General features: G+C 43.8%; 1 protein-coding gene across 3 annotated transcripts in view; it reads left to right on the top strand.

Moving 5' to 3' along the window:
• RYR3 (ryanodine receptor 3) overlaps positions 1-17,209 on the top strand; it is a 518,005-nt gene that overhangs the window by 445,346 nt on the left and 55,450 nt on the right. For all 3 annotated transcript variants that reach the window (XM_038579912.1, XM_038579911.1, XM_038579910.1), the window contains exons 67-69: positions 1,640-1,880; positions 15,134-15,221; positions 15,322-15,414. In XM_038579912.1, coding sequence (XP_038435840.1) covers positions 1,640-1,880; positions 15,134-15,221; positions 15,322-15,414 — 422 coding nt within the window. The remainder of the gene's footprint in view (positions 1-1,639; positions 1,881-15,133; positions 15,222-15,321; positions 15,415-17,209) is intronic.

Here is a 17,209-nt window from a genome sequence, read left to right as displayed (position 1 = left end):
AGTTTCACCCACGTCACTTCCTGGACCAGAAAACACAGTGGCTGGGCCAAAGGGAGCTATTAGCCCAACCCTAGATATTTATCTTCCTAGATAAATGAGGAGGTATCCCTTGGCAAGACCAGGGAAGAAAAGTTTCTGCCCTCTTCCCGTCTCTGAAATGAACTGAGATCAGAATTATAAATATTCTAGGTGCTCATAGCTACTCAATAGTGAAGACCTCATGAGCATACGAGTAAATAAAGTTGATGTTCCCTTTTTACCTATTTAGCCCAAGAATATTGCCAACCCCAAGGCCATTTGTTGAGAAGCTCAACTTGTAATTCATAAGGGATTCTAGGAAGGAAGAAGGTGGAAGGATGGGCTCCCTCAGCTCTCTGGAGAGATGCAGAGAGGACAACTGCCAGGAAAACTGGCAAGCCAACTCACTCTGTTACTCCCCAGGGGTCTCCAGATCTCGGGGACCACTTCATTGCCAGTGCCAAAACAAGTTGATTTTAAGTTGTAAGCCCAACTCACCCACACCTGGAATAGCCATTCTTATTCTGAGTCCAGAGCAGAGGTACAACTGGGGGCAGGGTGGGTGGGAGTGGTGAACTCTCCTAGCCTGAGTTGTGGCTTCTGGGTTCATGCATCTCAGCAGGAGGCTGCCTTCACTTCCTCCCTTTACAACAGTCTTTGCTGTGAAAGTGAAAAAAATAAGGCAGTGGGATTTAAAAGAAAAAGTGCCAGAATATAGGCTATTTCCAACTGGAATGCCCCAAGCTAAAAAGACTTTGAAATGCACAAAACATACATGGCATGTATTGGCAGTGGTTAATGGCTCTTGCTAATTTTATTTAACTTAATTGTTTTATAATTACTCTGATTCTGATATTTATTATCAAGCAGACCAAGAGGATATTCCATTAAAGAACAGAGTGAGATGTGTAGGTTTTACCTTTCTCTTTAGGAGGGCCAGAATCACAGCCCCAGATTCCACCGATGGCTTGTGTCTGCTCTTTGACTTCTGGTGACCTCCTCAGCCTCTGTCTCAGCTCATGATAGCCAGTGACAGTTTATCTGTCTTCCACAGGGCCCCAGGCAGTGAGTTAGCAGTTCTCAAGTACTGGGGACTGAGAACTGTGGTTGGGTTCATGTATTATTTTTATTTTTTTTTGGGGGGGGGGGGTCATGTATTTTTAACAACAGATTTTTCTATAAAATAACCAGAAAGCATAGTACTGAGTGCCTATTCTTGGCTCAGCATAGTGCTGGTTATTAGGCAGGGAAAGGCTCTATCCCAGGAATTTATAATCTAGCTGGTGAGCCCACACTAGGATGAACATACTAAAACTGTGTGGTGAGGAGCTAAGAGTGTGGCCAATGCCAGGCATGTATGAGGAGTTCTAGGGTGACAGGGGCTCCCTATGGCCTGGACCAGCAGAATGGGAGTAGAGACCTTACCTTCTCCGTGGCTCCCTGCCCTCACTGTGTCTTTGTGAGGGGGAAGCGCCTAGTGGACCGTGAAAGAAGGGAATAGGGCGATGGCTGTCCTGAGTCAGTGGGTTGTTGCAGCCTCACCTTTCAGGATTACTTCTTTCCTTTGATCAATTATCCTAGTGTGTGAAATGAGGTGGAGGCTTTTTGTTTGCAAACGCAGTGTACGCCCAGCCAATCATCAGCAAAGCACGGCCAGACCTGCTGAAGAGCCACTTCATCCCAACTCTGGAGAAGCTGAAGAAAAAGGCTGTCAAGACTGTGCAGGAGGAGGAGCAGCTGAAAGCCGACACCAAAGGAGACACCCAAGAGGCGGAGCTCCTCATCTTGGACGAGTTTGCAGTCCTCTGCAGAGACCTCTATGCCTTCTACCCCATGCTGATTCGCTACGTGGACAACAACAGGTATGGGGGGGGGGGGGAGGGGGGGGCAGCCTTCCACAGGATGAAAAGTTGGTGTTGGGTTGTGTTATAGGCGAGAGTGTGAGGTCACAGCTGCCACCACAAGCCACTCCTGCCCATCCAAAAAAGAATCCCCCACGTAGCACCTCCGGAAAGCGCTTTCCTTGGACAGTGATTCTATTTGGCCCATGATGTGGCCGCTCCATCCATCAACACATGCTACCGGAGGTCAGAGGGAGTGGGTCAGGCAGGGGCAGCAGTGACCTACTTCTTCCCCTCTCCACAGAGTTCTGTCACATATTCATTCAGCAGCTATTACTGTGTGTCAGGCACTGTTCCAGGCATTGGGGGGGAGGGAGGGAGGCATGAACAAAATAAAGATGTCTGGTCTAAAAATCTTGTTGTGGCAGGGAAGTGGGGCACATGGACAGTAAACCAAATAAGAACTTAAATACCTACTGCTCTACTTTCCTGATATAAGTCAATTATGCAAAGCAGGGTGAAGAGAATGAGGAATGCCAGGGTGGGGTAGGGTCGCAGCTTTAAACAGAATGTTAGCTAAGAAGGCAGTAGTTGAGCAAAGACCTGAAATAGGTGAAGTGGGGAATCATGCAGGTCTGGGAAGAGGTTTATTCCCAGGAAGAAGGACCGTGTGGAGTCAGCCCTGAGGAAGGAGTGGGTTGGGGTGCTTAGGGGATTATAAGAAGGCCGGTGTGGCTAAAGAAGAATGAGGAGGCAGCAGAATGGTGGGAGATGTCAAGAAAGCAACATGGGGCCGAGTGAGCCATGTGAAGACTCTGGCTTTTATTCCGAGTGAGATGAGAAGTTAGTGGAGGCTTTGAGCTACTCTGTGATGTGATCCAGGTTGCTTTTTGAATGCTGTGGTGAGGCATGGAGGCAAATAAGGGGTGAGGAGACCAGTTGGAGGGTTCACAATGATCCCATCAAGAGCTGATGGGGATCCCTAGAGACAGAGCCAACGGGAGATTTCCAGGGTCTAGGGGGAGGAGGGATGAGGAAGCACCTGCTAAATGGGCCTGGGGTTTCCTTTTGGAGTCATAAACATATTTGGAAACTAGACAGTGATAGCGACTGCCTGGCCTGGTGAATGGACTAAATGTCACTAACAGCAAATTTTATATGTGTTTTATCACAATAAAAAAAAAAAGAGTTTGATGGCTGAGGCCAGGGTGGTAGCAAAGAAGAGAAGATGCCAGGTGCTGGGTCTGTTTTTAAGGTAGAGCCTTTAGGACTTCCTGATTGGGAATGAGAGAAGAGAAAAGGGTCCAGGGTGATTCTGAGTAAATGGAAGGATGAAGTCTCCAGCAACTGAGTTGGGGGAAGATTGTGGGTGCACATGTTTTTTAGGGGAAGATCTGGAAATCTCTTTTGGACATGTTAAGCTTGGGTTGCCTATTCAATATAAAAATGAAAATGTTGAGTGGGTAGTTGAATATGTGAGTCCAGAGTTCGGGAGAAGGTTCTGGTGTAGACATGGGAGTTTGGAGTCAGGAGCATGCTGGAGAACCATGAGACTGGATGAGAGAAAGGATTGAGAAGAGAGAGGAGTCCAAGAACAAAAAACCAAGCCCTTGTGCTCACCAGCATCAAGAGGTCAGACAGAAGACGAGGAACCAGGGGATGAGGCTGAGCGGGAACGAGCAGTGAGACAGGAGGGAAAGTGACAGAATGTTGTGTCCTGGGTGCCCACTTCACAAGGCATAGCCAGGAAGAAAGATTGATGAAAAGGTTATCAGTGATCTCGAGGAGAACAGTTTCAATGTAACAATGAGAAAAGGCAGCCTCTTTGCAATGAGTTGGAAGAGAAAGGGTGAAAAAGGCCTGGATACAGCATGCAGACCACATGTTCAAGGAGTTTTACCACAAAGGGGAACAGAGAAATAGGATGCTAACCAGAGGCAGAAGTAGTGTCAAGAGAAGAGTCTTTAGGATGGGAGACATGTCGGCTTGTTTCTTTGTTAATGGGAATGACCTAGTTAGAGAAGAGGAGATTTACCATGTAGGAGTGAGGGAGATAATTTCTAAAGCAATGTTCTCTGAGCAGGCAACAGGTCAGCACTGGATAGTTTATCCCCAACAACAAGGAGGAGGAAAGGGAGTCTGGGTCCTAAAGCTGGTAGACACTCACATACTCACACACACACACACACACACACACACACACTATGTCCAGGGATCTGGGGGAGTCCTTTTCTGGTTGCTTCCATTTTCTCACTGATGTAGGAAGCAAGATAATCAGCTGAGAAAAAGGATGGGGAGAAGGTGCTTGGAGGTTTGAGGAGTAAAGAGAAGCTATGGGGCAGTAGCCAGGGGGAGGGGGAAAGGAGGTGGGCTGAGTGGTGACCGGGCAGCATTAGGGGCTGCCCTTGAGATCCATGGTCATGGATCCAAAGTGAAACTCATCACCAAGTTGTCTTCTTCTCTAGCCAGTTCACCCCCAAGTCCATGCTCAAAGTAGAGAAAGAGTTGGATTAAACCAAAGTTGGGGTTTTGTAAAGTGAGTATGACAAAGAAAAATAGGTGAGGAAGTTGAGGGCGTGTGTAAGAGGATAATTGTAAAGACTGACCATAGAATTTAAGCTGGTTGTTGAGGAAGGTGAGGACATGGGGGGCTAACATCTATGAATAGGCAGGGGAACAGGATTATTGGTCCTAGTGGGGAGCAAGGACCAAATAGGTATTTTTATTATACCATACCCTCTTCAACTTTAAAGGCCTAATGTATAAAGTGGAAAAAGTTTAAAATAGTAGACCTAAGGATCCAGGAATATTTGGGGCAGTATTGCTAACTTTTGAGTAGTAGGCCATTCTGTCATGGACAGGAAATAGGTCTGGATACTCCCATTTTTGCGTTTATTTTGTAAGGCAAATTGTGCTTACTATTTAAAATAATCAACTACTTTCATTATAAATAATGAAAATAAATTTATTTGAAAGTAAATACTTTATAGTAGATAATATCTCTTTCCTATCTAGGAGACTTGACCCTCTCAAAAGAAACCCTGCTGTAAGGATCATTGTTTGCGTCATTTCCAATAACGTAATTATATTAGCAGTTAGAGAGGGGATTTGTCAGGGTTTGAGGTGAAAACAAAAATGAAAGCAGAGTAAGGTTGCTCCTAGAATAGCTCTTTTTTTTTTTTTTTTTTTTTTTTTTTTTTTTTTTTATTGGTGTTCAATTTTCTAACATACAGAATAACACCCAGTGCCCGTCACCCGTTCACTCCCACCCCCCGCCCTCCTCCCCTTCTACCACCCCTAGTTCGTTTCCCAGAGTTAGCAGTCTTTATGTTCTGTCTCCCTTTCTGATATTTCCCACCCATTTCTTCTCCCTTCCCTTATTTTCCCTTTCACTATTATTTATATTCCCCAAATGAATGAGAACATATAATGTTTGTCCTTCTCCGACTGACTTACTTCACTCAGCATAATACCCTCCAGTTCCATCCACGTTGAAGCAAATGGTGGGTATTTGTCATTTCTAATAGCTGAGTAATATTCCATTGTATACATAAACCACATCTTCTTTATCCATTCATCTTTCGTTGGACACCGAGGCTCCTTCCACAGTTTGGCTATCGTGGCCATTGCTGCTAGAAACATCGGGGTGCAGGTGTCCCAGCGTTTCATTGCATTTGTATCTTTGGGGTAAATCCCCAACAGTGCAATTGCTGGGTCGTAGGGCAGGTATATTTTTAACTGTTTGAGGAACCTCCACACAGTTTTCCACAGTGGCTGCACCAGTTCACATTCCCACCAACAGTGTAAGAGGGTTCCCTTTTCTCCACATCCTCTCCAACATTTGTGGTTTCCTGCCTTGTTAATTTTTCCCATTCTCACTGGTGTGAGGTGGTATCTCATTGTGGTTTTGATTTGTATTTCCCTGATGGCAAGTGATGCAGAGCATTTTCTCATGTGCATGTTGGCCATGTCTATGTCTTCTTCTGTGAGATTTCTGTTCATGTCTTTTGCCCATTTCATGATTGGATTGTTTGTTTCTTTGGTGTTGAGTTTAATAAGTTCTTTATAGATCTTGGAAACTAGCCCTTTATCTGATATGTCATTTGCAAATATCTTCTCCCATTCTGTAGGTTGTCTTTGAGTTTTGTTGACTGTATCCTTTGCTGTGCAAAAGCTTCTTATCTTGATGAAGTCCCAATAGTTCATTTTTGCTTTTGTTTCTTTTGCCTTCGTGGATGTATCTTGCAAGAAGTTACTATGGCCGAGTTCAAAAAGGGTGTTGCCTGTGTTCTTCTCTAGGATTTTGATGGAATCTTGTCTCACATTTAGATCTTTCATCCATTTTGAGTTTATCTTTGTGTATGGTGAAAGAGAGTGGTCTAGTTTCATTCTTCTGCATGTGGATGTCCAATTTTCCCAGCACCATTTATTGAAGAGACTGTCTTTCTTCCTAATGGATAGTCTTTCCTCCTTTATCGAATATTAGTTGCCCATAAAGTTCAGGGTCCACTTCTGGATTCTCTATTCTGTTCCACTGATCTATGTGTCTGTTTTTGTGCCAGTACCACACTGTCTTGATGACCACAGCTTTGTAGTACAACCTGAAATCTGGCATTGTGATGCCCCCAGATATGGTTTTCTTTTTTAAAATTCCCCTGGCTATTCGGGGTCTTTTCTGATTCCACACAAATCTTAAAATAATTTGTTCTAACTCTCTGAAGAAAGTCCATGGTATTTTGATAGGGATTGCATTAAACGTGTATATTGCCCTGGGTAACATTGACATTTTCACAATATTAATTCTGCCAATCCATGAGCATGGAATATTTTTCCATCTCTTTGTGTCTTCCTCAATTTCTTTCAGAAGTGTTCTATAGTTTTGAGGGTATAGATCCTTTACATCTTTGGTGAGGTTTATTCCTAGGTATCTTATGCTTTTGGGTGCAATTGTAAATGGGATTGACTCCTTAATTTCTCTTTCTTCAGTCTCATTGTTAGTGTATAGAAATGCCACTGACTTCTGGGCATTGATTTTGTATCCTGCCACGCTACCGAATTGCTGTATGAGTTCTAGCAATCTTGGGGTGGAGACTTTTGGGTTTTCTATGTAGAGTATCATGTCATCGGCGAAGAGGGAGAGTTTGACTTCTTCTTTGCCAATTTGAATGCCTTTAATGTCTTTTTGTTGTCTGATTGCTGAGGCTAGGACTTCCAGTACTATGTTGAATAGCAGTGGTGAGAGTGGACATCCCTGTCTTGTTCCTGATCTTAGGGGAAAGGCTCCCAGTGCTTCCCCATTGAGAATGATATTTGCTGTGGGCTTTTCATAGATGGCTTTTAAGATGTCGAGGAATGTTCCCTCTATCCCTACACTCTGAAGAGTTTTGATCAGGAATGGATGCTGTATTTTGTCAAATGCTTTCTCTGCATCCAATGAGAGGATCATATGGTTCTTGGTTTTTCTCTTGCTGATATGATGAATCACATTGATTGTTTTACGGGTGTTGAACCAGCCTTGTGTCCCAGGGATAAATCCTACTTGGTCATGGTGAATAATTTTCTTAATGTACTGTTGAATCCTATTGGCCAGTATCTTGTTGAGAATTTTTGCATCCATGTTCATCAGGGATATTGGTCTGTAATTCTCCTTTTTGGCGGGGTCTTTGTCTGGCTTTGGAATTAAGGTGATGCTGGCTTCATAGAACGAATTTGGAAGTACTCCATCTCTTTCTATCTTTCCAAACAGCTTTAGGAGAATAGGTATGATTTCTTCTTTAAACGTTTGATAAAATTCTCCTGGGAAGCCATCTGGCCCTGGACTCTTGTGTCTTGGGAGGTTTTTGATGACTGCTTCAATTTCCTCCCTGGTTATTGGCCTGTTCAGGTTTTCTATTTCTTCCTGTTCCAGTTTTGGTAGTTTGTGGCTTTCCAGGAATGCGTCCATTTCTTCTAGATTGCCTAATTTATTGGCGTATAGCTGTTCATAATATGTTTTTAAAATCGTTTGTATTTCCTTGGTGTTGGTAGTGATCTCTCCTTTCTCATTCATGATTTTATTAATTTGAGTCTTCTCTCTCTTCTTTTTAATAAGGCTGGCTAATGGTTTATCTATCTTATTAATTCTTTCAAAGAACCAACTCCTGGTTCTGTTGATCTGTTCCACAGTTCTTCTGGTCTCGATTTCGTTGAGTTCTGCTCGAATCTTTATTAGCTCCCTTCTTCTCTTGGGTGTAGGATCTATTTGCTGTTTTTTCTCTAGCTCCTTTATGTGTAAGGTTAGCTTTTGTATTTGAGTTCTTTCCAGTTTTTGAATGGATGCTTGTATTGCGATGTATTTCCCCCTTAGGACTGCTTTTGCTGCATCCCAAAGATTTTGAACGGTTGTATCTTCATTCTCATTAGTTTCCATGAATCTTTTTAATTCTTCCTTAATTTCCTGGTTGACCCTTTTATCTTTTAGCAGGATGGTCCTTAACCTCCATGTGTTTGAGGTCCTTCCAAACTTCTTGTTGTGATTTAGTTCTAATTTCAAGGCATTATGGTCCGAGAATATGCAGGGGACAATCCCAATCTTTTGGTATCGGTTCAGACCCGATTTGTGACCCAATATGTGGTCTATTCTGGAGAAAGTTCCATGTGCGCTTGAGAAGAATGTGTATTCAGTTGAGTTTGGATGTAAAGTTCTGTAGATATCTGTGAAATCCATCTGGTCCAGTGTATCATTTAAAGCTCTCGTTTCTTTGGAGATGTTTTGCTTAGAAGACCGATCGAGTATAGAAAGAGCTAGATTGAAGTCACCAAGTATAAGTGTATTATTATCTAAGTATTTCCTCACTTTGGTTAATAATTGATTTATATATTTGGCAGCTCCCACATTCGGAGCATATATATTGAGGATTGTTAAGTCCTCTTGTTGAATAGATCCTTTAAGTATGATATAGTGTCCCTCTTCATCTCTCACTACAGTCTTTGGGGTAAATTTTAGTTTATCTGATATAAGGATGGCTACCCCTGCTTTCTTTTGAGGACCATTCGAATGGTAAATGGTTCTCCAACCTTTTATTTTCAGGCTGTAGGTGTCCTTCTGTCTAAAATGAGTCTCTTGTAGACAGCAAATAGATGGGTCCTGCTTTTTTATCCAGTCTGAAACCCTGCGCCTTTTGATGGGGTCATTAAGCCCGTTCACATTCAGAGTTACTATTGAGAGATATGAGTTTAGTGTCATCATGATATCTATTCAGTCTTTGTTTTTGTGGACTGTTCCACTGAACTTCTTCTTAAAGGGGAATTTTAAGAGGCCCCCTTAAAATTTCTTGCAGAGCTGGTTTGGAGGTCACATATTCTTTTAGTTGCTGCCTGTCTTGGAAGCTCTTTATCTCTCCTTCCATTTTGAATGAGAGCCTTGCTGGATAAAGTATTCTTGGTTGCATGTTCTTCTCATTTAGGACCCTGAATATATCCTGCCAGCCCTTTCTGGCCTGCCAGGTCTCTGTGGAGAGGTCTGCTGTTACCCTAATACTCCTCCCCATAAAAGTCAGGGATTTCTTGTCTCTTGCTGCTTTAAGGATCTTCTCCTTATCTTTGGAATTTGCAAGCTTCACAATTAAATGTCGAGGTGTTGAACGGTTTTTATTGATTTTAGGGGGGGATCTCTCTATTTCCTGGATCTGAATGCTTGTTTCCCTTCCCAGATTAGGAAAGTTTTCAGCTAGAATTTGTTCAAATACATATTCTGGCCCTCTGTCCCTTTCGGCGCCCTCGGGAACCCCAATTAAACGTAGGTTTTTCTTCCTCAGGCTGTCGTTTATTTCCCTTAATCTATCTTCATGGTCTTTTAATTGTTTGTCTCTTTTTTCCTCAGTTTCCCTCTTTGCTGTCAACTTGTCTTCTAGGTCACTCACTCGTTCTTCCACCTCGTTAACCCTCGTCGTTAGGACTTCTAGTTTGGATTGCATCTCATTCAATTGGTTTTTAATTTCTGCCTGATTAGCTCTAAATTCTGCAGTCATGAAGTCTCTTGAGTTCTTTATACTTTTTTCTAGAGCCACCAGTAGCTGTATAATAGTGCTTCTGAATTGGCTTTCTGACATTGAATTGTAATCCAGATTTTGTAACTCTGTGGGAGAGAGGACTGTTTCTGATTCTTTCTTTTGAGGTGAGGTTTTCCTTCTAGTCATTTTGCTCAGTGCAGAGTGGCCAAAAGCAAGTTGTATTGGGAAAAAGAGAAAAAGAGAGGAGAGAAAGAAGGAAAGAAAAGAGAAAGAGGAAAAAAAAGGGGAAGAAAAAGAAAAAAAAAAAACGAAAAAAAAAAAAAAAGAAGAAAAAGAGAAAGAAAAAGAAAGGAGAAAAAAAGGGGGTGGGGGAAGGAAACAAATCAAAAAGCAAAACAAAACAAAAACAAAAACAAAAACAAAAACAAACAAACAAAAAAAGAACCACCGGGGAGTATCTTCTGATTCTGTGTTCTTTAAGTCCCTTGGCTTCTCCTGGAAGTTGTCAGTCTAGCTGGTGTTCTGGGGGAGGGGCCTGTTGTGCTGATTTTCAGGTGTTAGCAGTTGGGGGAGCTGCTGTGCCCCTGCCTGGTGCAGGGCTCAGTGGGGGTTGTTTACCCCGTGAGGCCGCAGGAGGAACAGCCCCAGTGGCGGGGCAGCTCTGGAAACCTGGATTCAGCTCCGGCAGGAACTCCGTCTGCAGGGCCTGGAGGCTCCGGGCGGGGCCGCTGCTCTGCTCAGCTGGGGCAGGAGCGTCCTCGCTGTCCTGGGCCCTCCCGGCCTCTGCCTGTCCCGGGGGAGGCGGGATCCTGGGCTGTGTCCCGGCGCCCTGTGCTCCGGAGCCTGCGCTGGTGGATTCGCGCTCCCGGGCCGCGCAGCCCCCTCCGCGGAGCCGCCGCCCGAGCCCCTCCGAGCTGCTCCTGGAACCGCGCAGCCCCCTCCGCACGGAGCCTCTTCCTCTGCCCGAGCCCCTCCAGCTGCTCCGGGTCCGCCGGGTCCCGCCGTGCGCGCTGCAGCCCTTAGGGAGCTCGGCGCACTCTCCTGGGCGCGGAGTTGCTGTTACTGTCCCCGGGAGCCCGAGGGCATCCCCGCCCTCCTGGGTCCTGCTCCAACTCCCCGCGAGCCCCTTTCCGCCCGGGAAGGTCGGTGCAGCTCCTGCTCCTCCGGGACGGGGCTCTCCTGTCCTGGGGACACTCGCCCCGGCCTCAGCCCGGCTCCTCGCGGGGCCCCTCCCCCTTGGAGGCCTTTGTTCCTTTATTTCTTTTTCCCCGTCTTCCTACCTTGATAGATGCGCGAACTCTTCTCACTGTAGCATTCCAGCTGGTCTCTCTTTGAATCTCAGGCCGAATTCATAGATTTTCAGGATAATTTGAAGGTTTTCTAGGTAGTTTGGTGGAGACAGGTGATTTGGAGACCCTACTCTTCCGCCATCTTGCTCCTCTATATCTAGAATAGCTCTTTAATTGCATTTGTCACTATTGACGATCAAGACTCAAGATAGAATGTGTTCTACTAATACAGTGCTTGACAGTTGCTAAAAATGGCAATGTCAGAGAGTCTTTGAGATCATCATTAATTCATTCATCCCCTTTTCAACCTGCTCTTCCTTGAACACCAGAGAATGTCATGGCCACCCAAGCCCAACCTAGTAATACTTCCATCTTATGTGTATGCCTTTACCTTCTTGGGTACTTTCTTCACCAAAAGAATTGCTGGCTTGGAACTATGGGACTGTAAAGTTGGCAAGAAAATTAGTGGTCACTTTACTTACCTGTAACCGGATGAGCAAACACCTCTTCCTTGCTCCTGGCAGTGCATTTCTGCCTCTTGTTATCCACCACGCTTGCCAACAGCAGCGGCAGACTTGCCATGAGTGCCTCCCATTCTAGTTTCAGACAGTCCTAACAGTCCTGAGCTCGGATGGGTGGCTTCTGTCCATCAGCTCTGACTTTGCTCTTTAGATCCTCACAAAACTATTCCAATCTCTCCTGTGGCAGCTCTTTAATTATTGAAGAGAGCCATCTTGTCCTGTCCTCCTCCCTGTTCTTCCACGTCCTGTTAACCCTTTGTACCCCCTTCAGCCCAGTCATGGCACTGTTTCAGGTTCCTTTGCCCTCTGGAACACTGTTCTGAACAGAAGCTTCTATTGGTCCATTTTCAGCCCAGCATTGACCCAGAATGAGCAAGAAATCCAGGGGTAGTGTGGTCAGAGCTGAGCAGGTCAGCTCTCCATCTTCTCATGTTAAATGGATCTCTCCGCATGAGACAACAGCTTTTCAGCCTCCTTCCTGACAGCCAGGAACACTCAGATCACAGAAATGAACAGCTTTAAATGGTATGGTCTGGGGTGCAAACCCATCTCTCGGGCTGCTGAAGGGAATCGGAGCACATGCTCTGCAGTGACTGCCGCGGGCTGTGTCCTCTGCGAGAAGCTTGGAACCGGTTGAGATAAGCTCTTAACTCTAACTCAGACAACCTGACCATTAAGGTAGGAATCTGGCTTTCCTTTCTTTCAAAGCCTGATAACTGGCTTTCCTTTCTTTGAAAACCTGATAACTTGTCATTTCAAAAATGAAATCTAACTCTCTACTCTTGCAGTCATCCAGGATTTTATTTGTGCATTTCTTGTTTTCTGCTAATATGCTCAGTGATTGCATCCACTAACGTTGCTTCAGCCATCCACCTCCCTGCAGATCATTATCTCTACACCCAATCTTCTTGCTCACCTACAGCCTTGCCTTTTCCGACTGTCTTTTGGCATCATACAGTCTTGGTGATAAAAGAGACCCAAATATCCTCCCAAAGGATCAAGTGGCTGGATACTGAGAGAGATCTGGGTTCTGGGAGTCGGAGAACAGGCAGGAGACGAGCCCGGCTGCATCGTGGGGGCAGAAAAGATATGGGCAAATAGGAGAGGTGAGGTCAGGATCTTCTGTTCACCTGCAAATATCAGAGAGGTGTGAGTTTGTGTGCCTGGGGAAATATGGGGTGAGGTATCCTTCATTCATACCTACCACTCTGAACCTGAAGAAAGAACCTCACTAGAAATAAGAGGCAAAAATACGCCTCCTAGAAGAAAAAGGGTATTGAAAACAAAATTCATTCACTGAACTCTGCGTTCCTGTGGAAGGCAAAGGGATCAGAATCTCCTTCCATCTTCTGTGAGGAAATGTTCACTTCACTTGTTGTTTTCAGAGCTCCTGCTGCTCACACACCCTGTGCTGTACTTTTCCTTGGCTGGAGAGGTGACCCCTCACCTCTTCCCACTCAGGGCACAGTGCAAACTTACAAAGCTCACTTAAACCAAAATACTGAGGAATGAATAGCTGGCAGTTCTGACAAAACTTGATACTTGATCCTGAAAAATCAACATGAATGGAATAAGAAAGCATTGCCAATCTCAAGCCTCAAGTTTGGATTGCATTTGGCTGCTGATAATGGATACCTGATTGTAGTGGCTTAAAGAAACTAGAAGATAAATCTCACAAAGTCCAGAGATACTCAATCCAGAGCCAGTGCGATTGCTCCTCATTAAAGAGCCTCATTCCTCTGTCTTTCCATTCTAAACACTGGCTTCTGTCCTTGAAGTTACCTAATGGTACAGTGTGCCAATTATAGTCTGAGCCAGGGGATCCCTGGGTGGCGCAGCAGTTTGGTGCCTGTCTTTGGCCCAGGGCGCGATCCTGGAGACCCGGGATCGAGTCCCACGTCGGGCTCCCGGTGCATGGAGCCTGCTTCTCCCTCTGCCTGTGTCTCTGCCTCTCTCTCTCTGTGACTATCATAAATAAATAAAAAATTAAAAAAAAATAAGAAATATAGTCTGAGCCATCATATTTTCATTCTGGGCAGGAGGTATGAAAGCAACAGGGGGAAGGCAAAGGGCATCTTCTGCTATCTGATCCCCTTTTAGAGAGCCTTTCCAGAAGGTCCATCCAACAACTTCACTTCCATCTCATTGATCAGAACTTAGTTACATGGCTATCCCTCAAGGGAGGCTGGGTCATGTGGTCTGCAGCAGACATAATGCATCCTGGATAAAATGGACTTTTGTTCCTAAGGAAGAAGAGGAGGATAAGTATGGGGTAGACAACCTGCAGCATCTGCCATGTAAAGGAGAGGCTAGTTGAGGTAGAACACAAGAAACATAAGCATGTCCTTGAGGCTAGAACTCAAGGCAATAAGGAATGGAGGAGACAAGAGAGGGGTCCAAAGGTGGCCTTGGCCTCATGAGTCTTCCCCTTTCCTCCTTAGCCCGGTGCTCTCCACGAATGAGCAGAAGGTGCAGGTTGCCCAGGACAATTCAGTGTGGTGTCCCAAGGCTTATGGAACTGGCTTTTGATAGCTGTTACCCTGCATGCACCAAGGGACGATGGATTTTTCAGACCATTCATGAGAACTAAAGTTTTCTTTAACCTAAGAATGAAAGATGATTTAACTTCTACTGTGTTACTTTACACAGATATTTGAAAATGGCACCTCACCTAGCCCTTTCAAAATACAGTTTGATCCAATATGTAAGATACTTAGAGGCAAGACTACTTTTAGGAAATGACTGAATTCTACTGCAATTCAGCCTCCTTGCTGCCACTGTGAAATTCTTAACCTGGTCTGGATTTTAATTTAAAAAAAAGAAAGAAAAGTGAGTCATGCTATTTATAGGGAATTTCTAAACCATTTCAGAGGGCATAAGAAATGTTTGGTCTCTGCCCATATACTTAGAACAATGGTGAAAAATGTATTGTCTTCCAAATTTCATTCATAAAACTGGCTTTGAGAGGAAAAGATGTGAGGCCTGAACTGTTTTTAGAGTGCTCCATATTTCAGAAGCTACAATGACAACTGTCTTGACAAGTGTCAGTGACAAGATTAGATGTCATACTAACGGAGGCTTTTCTAGTCTTGCTAACCTCATGGCTTAGAGAAGGCCTGTCCCAAAACAGAATGTATAACCACAATCACCTCATCTGTTTAAAAAAGAAAAAAACAAAAACAACCTTTGACAAATTTGAAATGTTGTTTGCTAAAATCTATTGCAAAGATAATCCTTGAACCCTCTGGTAAAATGGAAAATGAGTATTGTAGGCCCTTCAAAAATATCTACAATTACACACCTACAAGCACATAAGGAGTACACAGATATCTATTCTATCTGAATATTACCTTCGTGTGAGAATGTAGTTTTATCTGGATAAGTGTGCATACCCAATGTTGGTTTAATTTTTAGTGTGACTATTTTAATCATTACTGAATTTTATATGCATATTTATTTACTTTTAACCTTAGATCTAACTGGCTCAAAAGTCCCAATGCTGATTCTGACCAGCTCTTCCGCATGGTGGCTGAGGTCTTCATCCTGTGGTGCAAATCTCACGTAAGGAATATGTGGGCCCTGGATTTAGAGATGGCTGTGAAAGGTACAGACCTCCAAAAACATTCTTGTAATGTTAGCTTTTTTATATCCCCCGACTTAGAACTTCAAGAGGGAAGAGCAAAATTTTGTGATTCAGAATGAAATTAATAATTTGGCATTTTTAACTGGAGACAGCAAAAGCAAGATGTCAAAAGTAAGTCCATTGAAATCATTTCCACAGACTCTTCGATCTTGACCTAAATTATGTATCTTGGATGGATGAAGGGATTAGCTCCATACTGCATTTAGGTCAAACCACGAAAACCAACAGTCTCTACTATTGTTTCTTTGAGAATGAGCCAGAAGAAACTGCTCTCAAATAAGCATGGTCATCACATTTTCTGAATAAATAGCTGTTTGTATGTCAAAAAGTTTAAGTTTCAAGACTTGCCTAAGGCATTCGAGAGGTTCCCCAAACCAAAACTGCTGTTAGTTTGAAAATAAAACTACTTCTGGTACAGTGAAGCTGCAAAACTACACACACCTAGAGCCACCTTTTGCTTAGCTATGAGGAAATTACCTTGCTTTGAAGACTTCACTAGCACATGTTCTTAAAGTAAGCTTGTTTTCCTCCTATCTGGACCATCCAGTAGCTATTTGATTTCAGTTGTGCTGACCTCTTAATGCCTTGTTTATTTTCCATGTGGGTTGCATTCAGAAACTCAAACGTCTGTCATTCCCGCAGGAAATGTTTAAAAGAGGACATAGGGGATCCCTGGGTGGCGCAGCGGTTTAGCGCCTGCCTTTGGCCCAGGGCACGATCCTGGAGTCCCGGGATCAAGTCCCACGTCAGGCTCCCAGCATGGAGCCTGCTTCTCCCTCTGCCTCTCTCTCTCTCTCTCTCTATCTCTCTCTGTCTATCATGAATAAATAAATCTTTAAATAAATAAATCTTTAAATAAATAAATAAATAAATCAATAAATAAATAAATAAGGACATAACAGATACCTGTCTGAGAAGAAGAGTAACTTACAGGGAGGGGCGTAGCAGGAATACAGGAGGGGGCCCTGGCCTCCCAGCTCCTCTTGAGTCAGCTCTGCACAGGGCAGCTTTGGAGTGTAAAGAGGTCTCAGATACACTTCAGCAGGTGCCCATAAATACATACAAGACTGACTTAAATGTGATGTTTTATTACCAGCTGTTATGGCTTACTCTTGACTGTTTTCGTGAGAGGTGTGCCTCAGTGAGGGTTGACTCCATATGTTGTCAAGTATAAGTGATATAATGCCTGAGATGTGCGTCTCTCTCATTGCTGGCACAGTGCTGCCTTTGAGGAACATGAAGGTGGAGTGTGCATGGGGACCCCTCAGGAGTGAAAGTCAGTTCTGGAAAGATGATAGTCAATGGTTGGTAGCAAAACCTTTAGAGCATCTTTCCAAATAACCGTTTGAGATGAAGACCTATGTACGTGAAACTGCAGACAAGGAGCTGGTATAACAACCAAAAATGAAAACTTCACCACATGTGCGTAGCTCTAGTTAGCTGCCACCACCCTGAACTTTCCACCCCTTCTGTCTTTTAGCTATGTTCACACTAACCCTTCTTCCAGCATCCAAAAGTTGACTCTTAGTTGAGAATCTTATATACACTGCTTAATAAAGTTTGACATATAAAATTGTGCACATACAAAGAAAAGCGATCAGAAGTATATATTCGTATTCAAGAGTAGTCTTTGCTGCAGAGGAACCTAACTTAAAGTGGATCCCTTTGTGCTTTAGGTAATTTTATTTTATTTTCCAAAATTTATTTTGCATTTAACTTCTGGCAAACAATCTGCTGCTCACGTGAGATATACAAAGATAAGATCTTGCAAAAAAAAAAAAAAAAAAAAAGATCTTTCAGACTCCAGATCCTTGGGTATTTATCTTAAGTATCCCTCCGAAGGGTCGTCTTCTTACAGCCATTGTTGGCTCTTCTTTGGCTCCATCCACCTACAGAAATTCAATAA

The sequence above is a fragment of the Canis lupus genome, chromosome 30, assembly GCF_011100685.1.
Source record: "Canis lupus familiaris isolate Mischka breed German Shepherd chromosome 30, alternate assembly UU_Cfam_GSD_1.0, whole genome shotgun sequence".
Classification (NCBI taxonomy): domain Eukaryota; kingdom Metazoa; phylum Chordata; class Mammalia; order Carnivora; family Canidae; genus Canis; species Canis lupus.
This window is presented reverse-complemented; position numbering and strand designations above follow the sequence as displayed.